This window comes from Lampetra fluviatilis, unplaced genomic scaffold (genome assembly GCF_964198595.1).
Source record: "Lampetra fluviatilis unplaced genomic scaffold, kcLamFluv1.1 SCAFFOLD_172, whole genome shotgun sequence".
Classification (NCBI taxonomy): domain Eukaryota; kingdom Metazoa; phylum Chordata; class Hyperoartia; order Petromyzontiformes; family Petromyzontidae; genus Lampetra; species Lampetra fluviatilis.
The window spans coordinates 158,866-175,387 of NW_027621140.1; the positions used below are offsets into that span (position 1 = coordinate 158,866).

At 58.8% G+C, this 16,522-nt stretch overlaps 1 protein-coding gene across 1 annotated transcript; it reads left to right on the forward strand.

Annotated features, from left to right (window-relative positions):
- Window positions 1–527: 527 nt before the first annotated feature.
- LOC144954842 (uncharacterized) lies at window positions 528–5,360 on the forward strand. The gene is made up of 3 exons (XM_078885242.1): window positions 528–559; window positions 971–1,506; window positions 3,842–5,360. Exons 1-3 carry the CDS (start codon window positions 528–530, stop codon window positions 4,882–4,884), a joined length of 1,611 nt encoding a protein of 536 aa, XP_078741368.1. The 3' UTR covers window positions 4,885–5,360.
- The last annotated feature ends 11,162 nt before the right edge of the window (window positions 5,361–16,522 follow it).

Consider the following 16,522-nt stretch of genomic DNA (forward strand, 5'->3'; position numbering starts at 1 on the left):
CGCCGCCAGGCAGCGCCGACGCAGACAACGCGGCGTGGCGAGAAGGCCGAGGTGGTGGCCCTGGAGACGGGGCCCTGGGTAGCGGCGGGCGTCCCCCTTGGGCTGGTCGGCGTCCATGATCTCCTCTGCGGCCTCCTGCCAACTCGTCTTCGTCTGTAGTCGTCGAACGGCGGCGGACACGGCTCAAGTTGCAAGCACCTTTTCTCCGTGTCCCCGTGTGCTGATGGAAGCTTCTGTGAGTCGCTGGAAGTCGCTGCTGGAAGCTTCTGGAAGTTGGAAGATGCTTCAACGCGAGTGGCGCTGCTGAGAAAATGGAACTCTCCACGTGTCGCTCGCTTTGAGGCAGAGGTCGCAGCCCCGTCCACGCACTCGGCCAATCAGCAACCCCCACTCCTCAGCCAATCAGCAACCGTCTCACTCCCTCGCAGGGAGGGCCCGTCCGCCGTGGTCTCGTCTGCGGCCTCCTGCCAACTCGTCTTCGTCGTCTGTAGTTGCAAGCCGCCTTTTCTCCGTGTCTCCGTGTGCTGATGGGAGCTTCTGTGAGTCGCTGGAAGTCGCTGTGAGCTGCTGGAAGATGTTTCACCGCGAGTCGCGCTGCTGCTGAGAAAAATCTCGCCCCCCTCACTCCCTCCCTCTCTGTAATAAAAGCCATTTTCCCCAAAAAAAAGTGCTAGATTATAAAAAGTAAAAAAAAAACAAATCCAAACGAGTCGTGCTCTGCCATTTGCGAAATACACGTGCGTGGAATTCTACCAAAGCAAGTGAAGAGAACGAGCGAGTGAAGATCCGTTCTCCGGTGTCTTGGGCGCCCGCCCGGCCGCCGCCAGCGTGTCGTGCTGGTCACGCGCCACACGCAGCAGCAGCGTCGCCATTGAAGACGTCACCCTCCTCGTCGCCATTGAAGACGTCGCCCTCCTCCTCCTCGTCGCCATTGAAGACGTCGCCCTCCTCCTCCTCCTCGCCATTGAAGACGCCGTCACCAGCCGCTCCGTGTGTCGGCGCTCCGCTTGGTGCAGGAGGGCAAACCGCTCGGCGTTCTGGAGACGCTGGCGCAGGTCCCCTTCCTCCTCCCCCTCGCCGCCACCACCAGCCGTCGAGCGGGACCCGCCCCGCCGCGTCTCTGCCACGCCCGCGATGGCGCCGTCCAAGGGCGGCGCCCGGAGCCGGTAGTTGTCGACGTCGTCGGCGGCTTCGGCGGCGCGTCTCTGCCGCCGAAAATCCGCCGCCGCCAGCAGCTCCGGCCGATTCAGTCGGGCACCGGCGGCGGTGAAGACGACGACGACGCTGAGCAGCGACGCTGTCTGGGTCGTCCCGCCACCGCCGCCCGGAGCGGCTCCTCCGGGGCCTGCTGGCGACGCGGCTGCGGCACCACGATACATCTGTGTACCACCAGGCAGCGCTGGTGGTGGTGGTGGGAACGCAGCGGTGGTGCTGGCGGGCGCCCTCCTGATCGGCGTCCACGTACTCCTCTCCTGCGGCCTCCTCGGCACTCAAGTTCGTTGTCGGGTAATACTTGTCTCTCTCTCTCTCTCTCTCCACTCGCCTCACTCCGGAGTGTCTCACTCGCCACTCGCTCACTCTCTCTTGTTTTCATAATCAACGATTTTTGGGTTTAGATCGCGTTATTTACAAATGTGTCGTAACCCTCCACCACCCGACACGGCCAATCGGTAAAAAAGTGTCACGTTGACAAAAGACAAATAGTTCACTGCTTTAGCCCACCGGTGTGTTGAAGCGTGAATCCACAACATTTACAATTTGAGTTGTACGACGTTTCGCTGGTAATTGCATCCAGCATCATTGGGCAATTCGCCAGAAACGTCGTGCTACTCAAACATTTTGATTGGAGGCAACGCGATTGGACCAACAACGTCCAATCGCACGCCGGAGTCGGGGGTTGAACGGGAGAGATTGTGATTGGAGGCAACGCGATTGGACCAACGACGTCCAATCGCGCGCCGGAGTCGGGGTTGTGCGGGAGCTGGCCCTGACGGCATCTTGACGGCACCGTTGGGTGCAGGTCAGTTCTCGCTCCAGTTGCTCCTGTCCACCGTGTAGTGATCTCGTCGCGCCACTCGTGGGGGGTTACGGAAGCGAAGCCGCATTGACGAAGCTTCCAGCGTTGCGCTGAAATGTGACGACGAAATCGAGCGGTTTTAAAATGGCGACAAAACGGCCGTGAGAATGGCCAAAGACCTCCACGCGCCGTTAAAGAAGTCTTCCAACACGCCCCTCCAGCCGCCTCCCCATAGAACGTAGCGATGTGAGGGGTGGGGAGGGGGGGGAGTGCATCGTCAACCCCACGGTGCTGGCCGTGCCGGTGGTGGTTGTGGTGGTGGCCGTGCTGATGCTGCTGTTGTGCCTCTGGGGCAGCAGGAGGAGGAGGAAGCCTCTGGCCACGCCCACGATGGCCGCCACCGACACCCCAAGTGTCGGTGACTTCATCCCGACGCTTGTGCCAGGATAGGTGAACATTGAGGCCCCGTGAATGGAGGAACGTCCGATTTGCAGGAGGCCGCGGTGCAGGCCCAGCGGTTCCCGGCCCAGCGGTTCCCGGCAGCGGCGGCCATGGGCAGGCCCTGGTCCTCCTCCTCCTCCTCGCCGCCACGTTTCTTGGCGTAGAGAAGCACCGTGACGACAAACGGACGGAGCCGGTGGCGGTGGCGCGGTCGCCGTCGTCGTTGTCGGGGTTGCCGGGCGGCAGGCAAATGTCGAAGGCCTCGTCGTCGAAGGCGATGTCGACGGCCTTGTCGGGCCACGCGGCGGGCGGGCTCGTCGGCTGCAGGCCGCACAGCTGCCTCTCTCGCTGCTGATCTCCACTCTGCAGCTGATTTAGGAGCAGCAGCAGCACCCTGGTGACTCCCTCTCTCATTCTCTCACTCCCCCCTCACTCCCTCTCTCTCCCCCCCTCCCTCTCGCCCCTCTCTCTCCCCCCCACCCTCTTTTTTTTGAGCAAATGGCTTTATGTATATATCGTGCGATATTATAAAGTGTTAAAAAAATATTAAAAACAAATCAAAAGTCGTGTTCACGTTGTGCCGCTCCTTGTGGGCACGGGTGCACAAGTCCACGCAGGCGGTGACCCCGGCAAACGGTCGACCCTCACCCTGGCCTAGCCGCCATTCACCAGCCACAACCTCGTGCCCCACCTGGTTGCTGTAGGCTTGAGGGGCCAGTGTCTTGTACACCGGAGCAATCCGAGTGGCCAGGGCCTGAAGCCTGGACTCAACGAAGAGGAGACCCAAGTGGATCGAAGTCCCCCTGTCTGCCATGAGTGACTCGAGCATTGCGCAGCAGGATGCAGCAGCAGGCGCTACACGTCTAAGAAAAAAAACACTCAAAACAAGTCGTGCTCTGCCATTTGCGAAATACACGTGCGTGGAATACAAAAACAAAAATATACCAAAGCGAGTGGAAAGAACAAGCGAGTGGAGATGACAAACCAAGAGGAGTCTGAAGCTGAAACCGTCTCCGTTAAAAGCGACTCACTCACCCCTCTTCTCTCTCTTCAGCTCTCCCACACTTCTCCCAATCACTCCCTCCTCTCTCTCTCAATCACTCTTTCTCTCTCCCCGATCTCTCTCCCATCTCTCCTCTCACTCCCCCCTCACTCCCTCTCTCTTTTTTTTAATACGCTTAAAGTTTAAGCAAATGGCTTTTAATAAAAAGTGTCAATTAGAAAAAATCCAAAAAAAGACTCGAAACAAATCAAATCAAAAGTCGTGCTCTGCCATTTGCTAAATAAATGTGCGCGTGCAATAAATACAAAAACAAAGTGAAAACAAGTGAAGATTAATAAAAACTACGATTGTTTAAAACCTTTACGGCGCCGCCCCCCTAGCGCCGCCGGTGCCGTCCCACGTGACGCAGCAGCAGCACAGCAGCAGGTCGCCCTCTCCAGGGCGTCGCCCATGTCGTGGGCGCTCGCCAGACCGGCCGCCGCCACCAGCGTGGGAGTGCTGGTCGCGCGCCAGCCGCACCAGCAGCGTCGCCATTGAAGACCACCCCCTCCTCCTCGTCATTGAAGACGTCGCCCTCCTCCTCCTCGTCATTGAAGACGTCGCCCTCCTCCTCCTCGCCATTGAAGACCACCCCCTCCTCCTCGTCATTGAAGACGTCGCCCTCCTCCTCCTCGTCATTGAAGACGTCGCCCTCCTCCTCCTCGTCATTGAAGACGTCGCCCTCCTCCTCCTCGCCATTGAAGACCACCCCCTCCTCCTCGTCATTGAAGACGTCGCCCTCCTCCTCCTCGTCATTGAAGACGTCGCCCTCCTCCTCCTCGTCATTGAAGACGTCGCCCTCCTCGCCATTGAAGACGTCGTCCTCCTCGTCATTGAAGACGTCGCCCTCCTCGTCATTGAAGACGTCGCCCTCCTCCTCGCCATTGAAGACGTCGCCCTCCTCCTCGCCATTGAAGACGTCGCCCTCCTCCTCGCCATTGAAGACGTCGCCCTCCTCCTCGTCATTGAAGACGTCGCCCTCCTCCTCGTCATTGAAGACGTCGCCCTCCTCCTCCTCGTCATTGAAGACGTCGCCCTCCTCGTCATTGAAGACGTCGCCCTCCTCGTCATTGAAGACGTCGCCCTCCTCGCCATTGAAGACGTCGCCCTCCTCGCCATTGAAGACGTCGCCCTCCTCGTCATTGAAGACGTCGCCCTCCTCCTCGTCATTGAAGCCGTCGCCCTCCTCCTCCTCGTCATTGAAGACGTCGCCCTCCTCGCCATTGAAGACGTCGCCCTCCTCGTCATTGAAGACGTCGCCCTCCTCGTCATTGAAGACGTCGCCCTCCTCGCCATTGAAGACGTCGCCCTCCTCCTCGCCATTGAAGACGTCGCCCTCCTCCTCGTCATTGAAGACGTCGCCCTCCTCCTCCTCGCCATTTAAGACATCGCCCTCCTCGTCATTGAAGACGTCGCCCTCCTCCTCGTCATTGAAGACGTCGCCCTCCTCCTCGCCATTGAAGACGTCGCCCTCCTCGCCATTGAAGACGTCGCCCTCCTCGCCATTGAAGACGTCGCCCTCCTCGCCATTGAAGACGTCGCCCTCCTCGCCATTGAAGACGTCGCCCTCCTCGTCATTGAAGACGTCGCCCTCCTCCTCGTCATTGAAGACGTCGCCCTCCTCCTCCTCGTCATTGAAGACGTCGCCCTCCTCCTCCTCGTCATTGAAGACGTCGCCCTCCTCCTCCTCGTCATTGAAGACGTCGCCCTCCTCCTCCTCGCCATTGAAGACGTCGCCCTCCTCCTCCTCGCCATTGAAGACGTCGCCCTCCTCCTCCTCCTCCCGCTCGCTGCTAGTGCCCGGCGCCACCAGCAGCTCTGGCCTGTTCATGCACCGGCGGCGGTGAAGACGACGCGATGTTGACTACCTCGCCTGGTATACGATCCTGACGACGCCTGCGTGGAGTGCCCGAGCACAGGTGCCAGCCTGCCAGCGCACAAGCGAACGAGTGTCGCCAGAGCTCCAGAGTACGAGCGCCAGCGCCGCCAAGCCCCGCCGGGCGCCACCCAGCGACCGAGTCTCTCCACGAACGGCATCGGGCCGACGCCGCTCATCTCCCAGCAGAGAAAGTCTCGTGGCTGTCGCCCCGCGTCGGCGAGAGGTAAACTCTGAGCCGTTCGTATCACCCCCCCCCCCCCCCCCCCATTCGCAAACCCAAGGAAGCACACGCACGCACACGTTTACATTCCCAGGGCGTGCAAGAATTTGTTGTTGTTGTTGCTGATGTTGCTGATGATGCTGTTGTTGCTGATGTTGCTCTTGTTGCTGATGCTGCTGTTACTGATGTTGTTGCTGTTGTTGCTGTTGTTGCTGTTGTTCTCGCCGCCGCTGCCAGGAGCTCAGGCCGATTCGTGGTCATGCAGCAGCGGCGGCGGTGACGGCGGCGCTGAGCGACGCTGAGTGGCGCCGTCTGGGTCGACCGCCACCGGCGCCTGGAGCGGCTCCTCCGGGGCCTGCTGGCGGCGCGGCTGCGGCACCACGACACAGCGGTGCACCACCAGGCAGCGCCGACGCAGACGACGCGGCGTGGCGGGAAGGCCGCGGTGGTGGCCCTGGAGACGGGGCCCTGGGTAGCGGCGGGCGCCCACGATGGTGGCCTCAGGCTGGTTGGCGTCCCCCTCACCAGCGTCACCAGCAGCAGTCGGCAGCGTCGCAGGCACCAGCAGGCACCAGCAGGCACCAGCAGACAGCAGCAGCGGCACTCCTCCTCCTCCACGATGCCGCCCGGACCGCCACGGCGCTCTCCAGCTCGCGCCGCGTAGAAGCCGTCGCCTCCGCACACAAACTGTAAGGCCTCGACCAGCTCCGTGCCGCACAGAGTCGTGGCCGAGCTGTGGTGCTGTAGTAGCGCGCACGGCGCCAGCCGCAGGTGATGGGGACGCGGCTGGCGGGTGGAGTGGAGGAGGCCCGTGCTGGGAGGGAGCGGCGCCGTCCCTGCTGCCGCTGCTGCCGCTGTGCATGATCACGGTGACGGTGGGAACTTTCAGCCCCCTCTCACCTCACCTCCTCTCTCTCACTCACTCCCTCTCACTCACACTCTCTCTCCCCCCTCACTCCCTCTCACTCACTCACACTCTCTCCCCCTTCTCTCTCTCCCCCCTCACTCACTCACCCTCTCTCCCCTCTCACTCCCTCTCCCCTCACTCACTCACACTCTCTCTCTCCCCTCTCACTCACTCCCTCTCTCTCTCCCCCCTCACTCACTCTCTCCCCCCTCACTCACCCTCTCTCCCCCCTCACTCACTCACACTCTCTCTCTCTCCCCTCTCACTCACTCCCTCTTTTTTTTGAAGTTTCACTTCCATTTTATTATTCCGTTAACAAAACGAGCAACGTCCAAACAAATTGAGAAATTTCCCTCCCCAGACCTCCTTACACCTCCTCACAGAAGGGGGAGGGGTCTCATCCAGCAGTGGCACGACCTGGGGAGGGGGGCTCTCACCTGTGACCCCCACAGCACTGCCTGCAAACACATCATCATCATCATCACATGATGTAACGATGTTGTTGACATACTATCATAAACACGGTATACTGATAGCGTTATCATAGCCGTTATTAAAGCAATCTTTTACAATAACGGCTATACGTGTTGTATCATAGTGATGTACGTGACAGCACGGCAATAATACGTAGCATTACAACACGAGGTATGATTGTAACATTATTAATGTAACAATGTTGGCATCAGTTGAGCTTCTAGATCTTCAAATGGAAGTTTTACTTTTTCTGTATAAAAGTTCCAGTGGTTATTTTTGACCCAAACTATAAACAGGACACAGATCTCCCCCGCTCCGTATGGCATTGCCAGACCGGCGGTGGCCAAAACGCCACGCCCGGCCGCCTTTGTCTCCCCACAGTGCCCACATTGCCACACAACATGTCACTGCAGGCTGAGTCGACCTGGGGGGAGATGGGGAAATCAAACCCAGGGTCCAGGGCGCGCGCGCGATTGGACCATTGTCCATTCGCGTTGGTCCAATCGCGCGCCGGAGTCGGGGGTTGAACGGGAGAGATTGTGATTGGAGGCGACGCGATTGGACCAACGACGTCCAATCGCGCGCCGGAGTCGGGTTGAGCGGGAGCTGGCCCTGACGGCATCTTGACGGCACCGTTGGGTGCAGGTCAGTTCTCGCTCCAGTTGCTCCTGTCCACCGTGTAGTGATCTCGTCGCGCCACTCGTGGGGGGTTACGGAAGCGAAGCCGCATTGACGAAGCTTCCAGCGTTGCGCTGAAATGTGACGACGAAATCGAGCGGTTTTAAAATGGCGACAAAACGGCCGCCGTGAGCGGCCAAAGACCTCCACGCGCCGATAAAGAAGTCTTGCAACGCGCCTCCCCATAGAACGTAACGATGTGAGGGGTGGGGAGGGGGGGAGTGCATCGTCAACCCCAACCACCACCGCGTGGCGTCCACCTTTCACCGCGATGGTGGCGCTCACAGAAAACTAAAACCACGAAACCGTAACGCAAAGGTCCCGGCATCACCCCCACGGTGCTGGCCGTGCCGGTGGTGGTTGTTGTGGTGGTGGTGGTGCTGGGGGGGGGGGGTGGTGGTGGTTGTTGTAGTTGTGGTGCCGGGGGTGGTGGTGGTGGTGCCGGTGGTGGTGGTGCCGGGGGTGGTGGTGGTGGTGCCGGGGGTGGTGGTTGTGGTGGTGGCCGTGCTGATGCTGCTGTTGTGCCTCTGGGGCAGCAGGAACAGGTGGAGGAACAGGAGGAGGAAGCCGCTGGCCACGCCCACGATGGCCGCCACCGACACCCCAAGTGTCGGTGACTTCATCCCGACGCTTGTGCCAGGATAGGTGAACATTGAGGCCCCGTGAATGGAGGAACGTCCGATTGCAGGAGGCCGCGGTGCAGGCCCAGCGGTTCCCGGCCCAGCGGTTCCCGGCCCAGCGGTTCCCGGCCCAGCGGTTCCCGGCCCAGCGGTTCCCGGCCCAGCGGTTCCCGGCCCAGCGGTTCCCGGCCCAGCGGTTCCCGGCCCAGCGGTTCCCGGCCCAGCGGTTCCCGGCCCAGCGGTTCCCGGCCCAGCGGTTCCCGGCCCAGCGGTTCCCGGCCCAGCGGTTCCCGGCCCAGCGGTTCCCGGCCCAGCGGTTCCCGGCCCAGCGGTTCCCGGCCCAGCGGTTCCCGGCCCAGCGGTTCCCGGCCCAGCGGTTCCCGGCCCAGCGGTTCCCGGCCCAGCGGTTCCCGGCTGCGGCCATGGGCAGGCCCTGGTCCTCCTCCTCCTCCTCGCCGCCACGTTTCTTGGCGTAGAGAAGCACCGTGACGACAAACGGACGGAGCCGGTGGCGGTGGCGCGGTCGCCGTCGTCGTTGTCGGGGTTGCCGGGCGGCAGGCAGGTGCGGAAGGGAGGGCCGTCGATGGCCTCGTCGTCGAAGGCGATGTCGACGGCCTTGTCGGGCCACGCGGCGGGCGGGCTCGTCGGCTGCAGGCCGCACAGCTGCCTCTCTCGCTGCTGATCTCCACTCTGCAGCTGATTGAGCAGCAGCAGCAGCAGCACCCTGGTGACTCTCTCACTCCCCCCTCACTCCCTCTCGCCCCTCTCTCTCCCCCCCCCCTCCCTCTTTTTTTGAGCAAATGGCTTTATATAAAATTCGTGCGATATTATAAATATTCAAAACAAATCAAAAGTCGTGTTCACGTTGTGCCGCTCCTTGTGGGCACGGGCGCAAAAGTCCACGCAGGCGGTGACCCCGGCAAACGGTCGACCCTCACCCTGGCCTAGCCGCCATTCACCAGCCACAACCTCGTGCCCCGCCTGGTTGCTGTAGGCTTGAGGGGCCAGTGTCTTGTACACCGGAGCAATCCGAGTGGCCAGGGCCTGAAGCCTGGACTCCAGTACCAACTCCGCTCGCTCTCTCCCCCCCTCACTCGCCTTTTTTTTGTTGAGCAAATGGCTTTTATATACAAAGTGCAAGATGATAAAAAGTCAAAAAAACACTCAACAAGTCGTGCTCTGCCATTTGCGAAATACACGTGCGTGGAATACAAAAACAAAAATATATAACAAAGCGAGTGAAAAGAACAGGCGAGTGAAGATGACAAACCAAGAGGAGTCTGAAGCGCCCCCCCGCTCTCCCGCGCTCTCTGCTCCCAAAGGGGCTCGCCAGTCCCACGTCGCCTCCGCCGCAGCCTCTCCGTTACCTGGGTCCACCACCCCGCGCCCCCCCGCACCTCCCACTGCATCCCCCCCCCCCCACGGATGGCCGTGCGAGCCGGTCGCTGTTCGTCCGCCCTCCTGTCGGCCCGCGTGACGGCGCCGCACCAGGTGCATCATCATCATCACCGTCGCCCTCTCCAGGGCGGCGGTCTCCTCGGTGGCGCCCGCCGCCAGCGTGTCGTGCTGGTTGCGCGCCACCCACAGCAGCAGCGTCGCCATTCAAGACGTCGCCCTCCTCGTCATTGAAGTCGTCATCGTCCTCCTCGTCATTGAAGACGTCACCCTCCTCCTCCTCCTCGTCGTCGAAGACGTCGTCATTGAAGCCGCCGCCATGTCCACCGCGTGACCGTTGACCAGGTACTCTTTGACGAGCTCACGGTCCAGGGTCGTCTTGGTGACCGAGAGCCAGCCGGTCACGGGGTCCACGACAAAAACACCCACGGGGTCCTGGTCTGCTCCGGGCCCCCGCGATGCTCTACTGCGCGTTTTCACGCGTGGTCGACTTGATCTGCACCAACTGCTTCGGGAAGGGCCCCCGGGGTCATTCTCAGGGACGCCGATCGCAATCGTGAGCCGGCGGCGCTCCTTCTGCAACCGAGACTTGCCTTGCTCCACTTTGACCGTGCCCAGCAGCAGGGGTAGTAGTAGTAGTAGCAGCAGCAGCAGCATCCTGGCGGGGTACAGCCCCCTCATTTTGATAGAAAAAATGATATCCACACCACGTCGACGGGGGAGTTGATGACCCAGGCGCTGATTGCAGGAGACTCTCTCCCCCCCCCTCACTCCCCCTCTCCCCCCCCCCTCACTCTCTCTTTTTATATTTTTATTACTTTATTTTTCTTTGAAATTTTCTTCCTGTGGATTTCACACCTGATGACGATTGCTTGTGTTGCAGTCAAAACGTCGTGATAATTTTTATCGTTTTACATTCATATCGTTACTTCCCTTCTACGTGACTTTACCGAAAGAACCAAGAAGATGAATCCCTGCTGCAGTCACGAGAGATGTTGGCTACCAACAACAAGGCAACTCCTTTGACTAATTGGGAATGGGACACAAGCGTAGGATTGATCACCCTGTCGCTGGCCGCCTTTGGGGAGGGTGTATAGTATGAAAGGCCGAAACACCCTGGGAACCAAAGGGTCACTACTGACGATGCGCTCCCCAAATTTCACCAGGCTCACTGTTCATGAACTCTTGGAAGTGCTTGCACAAAGGATGGTAACATCTCATCCTGTGTTCTTTGGAATCAGAATACTTCCCTTCTACGTGACTTTACCGAAAGAACCAAGAAGATGAATCCCTGCTGCAGTCACGAGAGAAGCTTTAAATCAAAGCGTAGCCTGGTCATTAAACTTGGTGACTGCCCTTCCGCACTCCCCTTACCCCCCACCCCCACCCCCTCCATCTCTCCTCGTGTCACAAGCAAGCCTCCTTTTGCCCATTTCACCAATTTGTTTATTGCTGGGGTTGTTTTACACCTGATGATGGGCACTTGTGTAGCGCCCGAAACGTCGTCACTTAATTCAACTTTACCAAGAGAACCAGAGTATCCAAACACACGGGCATCGTCAGGGTCGCGATCGAACCCACGCTCAGCGTGATACAGCTCGTGCCCCAGCTACCGTAGCCTGCTGCCACCCCGGATGCTGCAGCTCCCGCTGCTGCTGCTGCAGCTCCCGCTGCTGCTGCTGCAGCTCCCGCTGCTGCTGCTGCTGCAGCAGCCTCAGCTCCAGGTACATCCCCAGCTGCGGGTCCAGCTCCGGCTGCTGAAACCGCTCCTGCAGCTGCTGCAGCTCCCGCTGATGCAGCTGCTGCAGCTCCAACTGTTGCCGCTCGAACTCCTGCTGCAGCTCCAGCTCCTGCAGCTGCTGCTGCTGCTGCTGCAGCTCCAGCTCCTGCGGCTGCTGCTGAAACTCCTGCTGCTGCTGCAGCTCCAGCTCCTGCAGCTCCCGCTGCTGCTGCTGAAACTCCTGCTGCTGCTGCAGCTCCAGCTCCTGCTGTTGCAGCCACTGCCACTGATGGAGTTTCAGCTCCAGGTGCAGCTCCAGGCCTGGGTCCACCTGCTGCTGCTGAACCCGCTCCTGCAGCTGCTGCTGCTGCTGCTGCAGCTGCTCCCCCCCCCTCACTCCCTCTCTCTCCCCCCCCTCACTCCCTCTCGCTCTCCCCACTCACTTCCTCTCGCTCTCCCCACTCACTCCCTCTCTCTCCCCCCCCCTCACTTCCTCTCGCTCTCCCCACTCACTCCCTCTCGCTCTCCCCACTCACTCCCTCTCGCTCTCCCCACTCACTTCCTCTCGCTCTCCCCACTCACTCCCTCTCTCTCCCCCCCCTCACTTCCTCTCGCTCTCCCCACTCACTCCCTCTCTCTCCCCCCTCACTTCCTCTCGCTCTCCCCACTCACTCCCTCTCTCTCTCCCCCCTCACTTCCTCTCGCTCTCCCCACTCACTCCCTCTCGCTCTCCCCACTCACTCCCTCTCTTTTCTTTCCTTGGCTGTGGTTTCACTGGATAGTAGATGGGGACAGTGGGAATCTCGTTCATCCATTCGTGCGCGTCACTAATTAGATGACGAGGCATTTGGCTGTTTCTTCTTCTAGTTCCCCGTATGGTGTTTGGGTCGGGTACCCGTTTGAGGTAAACTATTCGGATGTTTGAAAAGATGGATCTGCTGCCAACCCTAAAGGGTAGGCCGCGACCAGGCAGGGTTCCACCGTAACATTCCATTGATTTTTTTTCCTCTAATTATCCTTTTGTCCAAGATCGCCATATCCGTACAGAACCTTCCATCACCTTAATCATTGGCAATTTTACCCATGCGTTAGACAGTCCAACTTTTTTTGTTACTATGTTGTTAAGAGTGCACCGACCCCCACGGGCAGATATGATTAATGCTTCAGTTCTTATTACTTTGTTTGGATATTTTGTTTCGAGATACGTTTGCATTTTTTTGTCATTAGCGTATTTTTTTACTTTGAAATGGTATGTTAGAGCTAATGAACGAGATTCCCAGGGTATTGATACATCAATGACCAGAACATCAGTATCGTTTACTAAAATTACATCCGGTTTTGCTTTGTTGGTGTCGCTAGGTAATATTGGTTCTTTGATAATTTGCCAGTTTAGTTTTTGTGCGGCTGTTGCTAGAACTTGCACTATAGTATCGTGTCTTGCAATTCTTGCGTAATGGCTACGATCACATTTTTGCAAGCTATGGGCCAAGGTCTCTTCAGAAATTTGAAGACGTCACCCTCCTCCTCCTCGTCGCCATTGAAGACGTCGCCCTACTCCGTTATGCTCATGTCAGAGGCCTCCACATGGTCACTGCGCACACACACAGGACACAAAAGACAAATTATTCCCACCAAATCAAAACTTTTTAATCGTCCCCATAGCAAAAACACGCGCACTCTAGCTCGGACACACAGGGGCAAGTGCCGCGAGAAGCTCTGCAATAAAAGCCATTTGCTCAAAAAGATAAAGTGCTAGATTATAAAAGGTAAACCAAACAAATCGAGACAAGTCGTGCTCTGCCATTTGCGAAATGCACGTGCGTGGAATTCTACCAAAGCAAGTGAAGAGAACAAGCGAGTGAAGATCAGTTCTCCGGTGTCGTGGGCGCTCGCCAGCCCGGCCGCCGCCAGCGTGTCCTGCTGGTTGTGCGCCACCCGCAGCAGCAGCAGCGTCATTGAAGACGTCACCCTCCTCCTCGTCGTCGTCATTGAAGACGCTGTCACCAGCCGCTGCGTGTGCCGGCGCTCCGCTTCGTGCAGCAGCAGGAGGGCGAACTGCTCTGCGTTCTGGAGACGCCGGCGCAGGTCCGCCGCCTCCCGCTCCTCCTCCTTCCCCTCCTCCTCCTCCTCCCGCTCGCCGCTAGCGCCCGGCGCCGCCACCACCGCCCGCCGCGTCTCTGCCACGCCCGCGATGGCGCCGTCCGAGGGCGATGCCCGGAGCCGGTCGTTGTCGACATCGTCGGCTTCTTCCGGGTCGTCCCGCCTGCGCCCGGAGCCGGTGCACCTCCTCCGGGGCCTGCTGGCGACGCGGCTGCGGCACCACGATACATCTGTGTACCACCAGGCAGCGCCGCCGGAGATGGCGCTGGTGGTGGTGGTGGGAACGCAGCGGTGGTGCTGGCGGGCGCCCTCCTGATCGGCGTCCACGCACTCCTCTCCTGCAGCCTCCTCGGCACTCAAGTTCGTTGTCGGGTAATACTTGTCTCTCTCTCTCTCGCCTCACTCCGGAGTGTCTCACTCGCCACTCGCTCACTCTCTCTTGTTTTCATAATCAACGATTTTTGGGTTTAGATCGCGTTATTTATAAATGTGTCGTAACCCTCCACCACCCGACACGGCCAATCGGTAAAAAAGTGTCACGTTGACAAAAGACAAATAGTTCACTGCTGTAGCCCACCGGTGTGTTGAAGCGTGAATCCACAACATTTACAATTTGAGTTGTACGACGTTTCGCTGGTAATTGCATCCAGCATCATTGGGCAACCCTCACTCTCCTTTTTTTTGTTGAGCAAATGGCTTTTATTACAAAGTGCCAGATTATAAAAAGTCAAAAAAACACTCAAAACAAATCAAAACAAGTCAAAAGTCGTCGTGCTCTGCCATTTGCTAAATACACGTGAGTGGAATACAAAAACAAAAATATATAACAAAGCGAGTGAAAAGAACAGGCGGTTGAAGATCACAAACCAAGATGAGTCTAAAGCCAGCCCCCCCCCCCCTCCTCTCGGCAGAAGCGGCCTGGTGGCCGTCCACGCTCTCCCGCGCTCTCTGCTCCCGAAGGGGCTCGCCAGTCCCACGTTGCCCACCACGCCCCTCGTGACCTGCCGCAGCCTCTCCCTGACTGGGGTCCACCACCCCGAGAGCCCTCCCTTCCCCCCCGCGGATGGCCGTGCGAGCCGGTTGCTGTTCGTCCGCCCTCCTATCGGCCCACGTGATGGCGCCGCACCAGGTGCATTGTCAACACCGTCGCCCTCTCCAGGGCGGCGGTCTCCTTGGTGGCGCCCGCCGGGCCGGCTGCCGCCAGCGTGTCGTGCTGCTGGTCACGTGCCACCCGCAGCAGCAGCAGCAGCAGCGTCGCCATTGAAGACGTCGCCCTCCCCCTCCTCGTCGTCATTGAAGCAACTGAGACTTGCCTTCCTCCACTTTGACTGTGCCCAGCAGCAGGGGTAGTAGTAGCAGTAGCAGCAGCAGCATCCTAGTGAGGTATAGCCCCCTCATTTTGCAGACAAAAAAAATGATATCCACACCACGTCGACGGGGGAGTTGACGACTCAGGCGCTGATTGCAGGAGACTCGCTCTCTCCCCCTCCCCTCTCCCCCCCCTCACTTCCTCTCTCTCCCCCCCCCTCACTCCCTCTCGCCGTTGGCGTCCGCGATGTCGGCGTCGCCCGCGTGATGCATGACGTCGCGCCATGCATCATGAAAAACATCGCGTATTGTTTCACGCACGACGTGGCGCAATGCGTCATAAGTGACGCCGCCCGCGACACTGACGTCGTTGCCCGCGACATGCGGCCGCGTCGCGGGGCGACGCCGACCGCATGTCCCAGCGATGACTTCTTCTTTTTGGGGGTCCTTGCTCCACCTTCCGATCAGCAGCAGAGACATCAGCAGCGACATTACCTCCCGTGGACTGGTGGCCTGATTGATACGAAGCTAAGCCTAATTGTCATAACTGCACACATTAACATAACTGCAAGCATTCGCATAAAATAATAAGATTATCTCCGTGATTATTATAATTTATGCAATAGCATAATTTCCGCGAATTACGCATTTTTCCAAATTTTATTAATTATTATTATTTTTATCAAAATTTCATAACCCGACCATATACAACAGGGTCTCTGCCGATGTCAAGTGAACGTGTCCGCAATAAAGTGCCATCTCTCTCTCTCTCTCCCCTCGCTCACACTCTCTCTCTCTCCCCTCGCTCGCTCACACTCTCTCTCCCCCCTCACTCGCTCTCTCTCCCCCCCCCCCCCTCACTCCCTCGCTGCTGCAGACGGCATTGCAGGTGGTTACTGTGTCGCCGAGGGCGACGTCGCGCAATGCGACACGGGCGACGTTAATAGCATCAGTTCGTCCTGCGTAAGAACACAACGGCAACAATCAGAACGATCAAAGATCCATTCAGTCTTTTGGGTCCAGGCCAAGTTCTATAGGTTTACATAGCACCTTAAACCCCAAGGCGTTTTACAACAATCGTAACATTGTACGTAAGATGACGGTGGTTGTTGAAATCTAGAGTGGGATTGTTATTCTTGGAGTCGGTTGCGAGTGCGAAGGGACTGGTGGCCACGGGAGGTAATGACAGGTCGGGTGACGGTGGAGTCTGCCGCTGAAGCGAGCGTCCAGAGTCAACGAGACGGTTCGGGAAGGAGGGCGTGGAATTCTACCAAAGCAAGTGAAGAGAACGAGCGAGTGAAGATCACTTCTCCGGTGTCTTGGGTGCCCGGCCGCCGCCAGTGTCTCGTGCTGGTCACGCGCCACACGCAGCAGCAGCAGCGTCATTGAAGACGTCGTCACCAGCTGCTCCGTGTGTCGGCGCTCCGCTTGGTGCAGGAGGGCGAACCGCTCGGCGTTCTGCACACAATGATAAAAGTAGCGAGTGAAACGAGTACGGTGCGTTGTGCCTCTCGGTTGCAAGCTGCATTGGGGCGGTGACCAGAGAGATCGCCATCCGTGGTGCTTGTCAATCGTTCTTCGTCTTCATTCTTATCACCGTGATCACAGCAATGCGCTCCGGCGACTGCGCCGCCATCTCGGCCTGCATGACATTTAGTCTTCTCACAAGTGTCTGCGCCACTGCCAGGGCCGCCCCCCGCTCGGTGATTTTGGCGGCGGAA

Coding starts and splice junctions, on each gene's coding strand:
- LOC144954842 (XM_078885242.1), top strand. CDS start 528: ATGGGAGCTTCTGTGAGTCGCTGGAAGTCGCT. Junction 560..970: donor GTGAGTCGCTGGAAGTCGCT/GTGAGCTGCTGG, acceptor TCGCCATTGAAG/ACGCCGTCACCAGCCGCTCC. Junction 1,507..3,841: donor GCACTCAAGTTCGTTGTCGG/GTAATACTTGTC, acceptor CCGCCCCCCTAG/CGCCGCCGGTGCCGTCCCAC.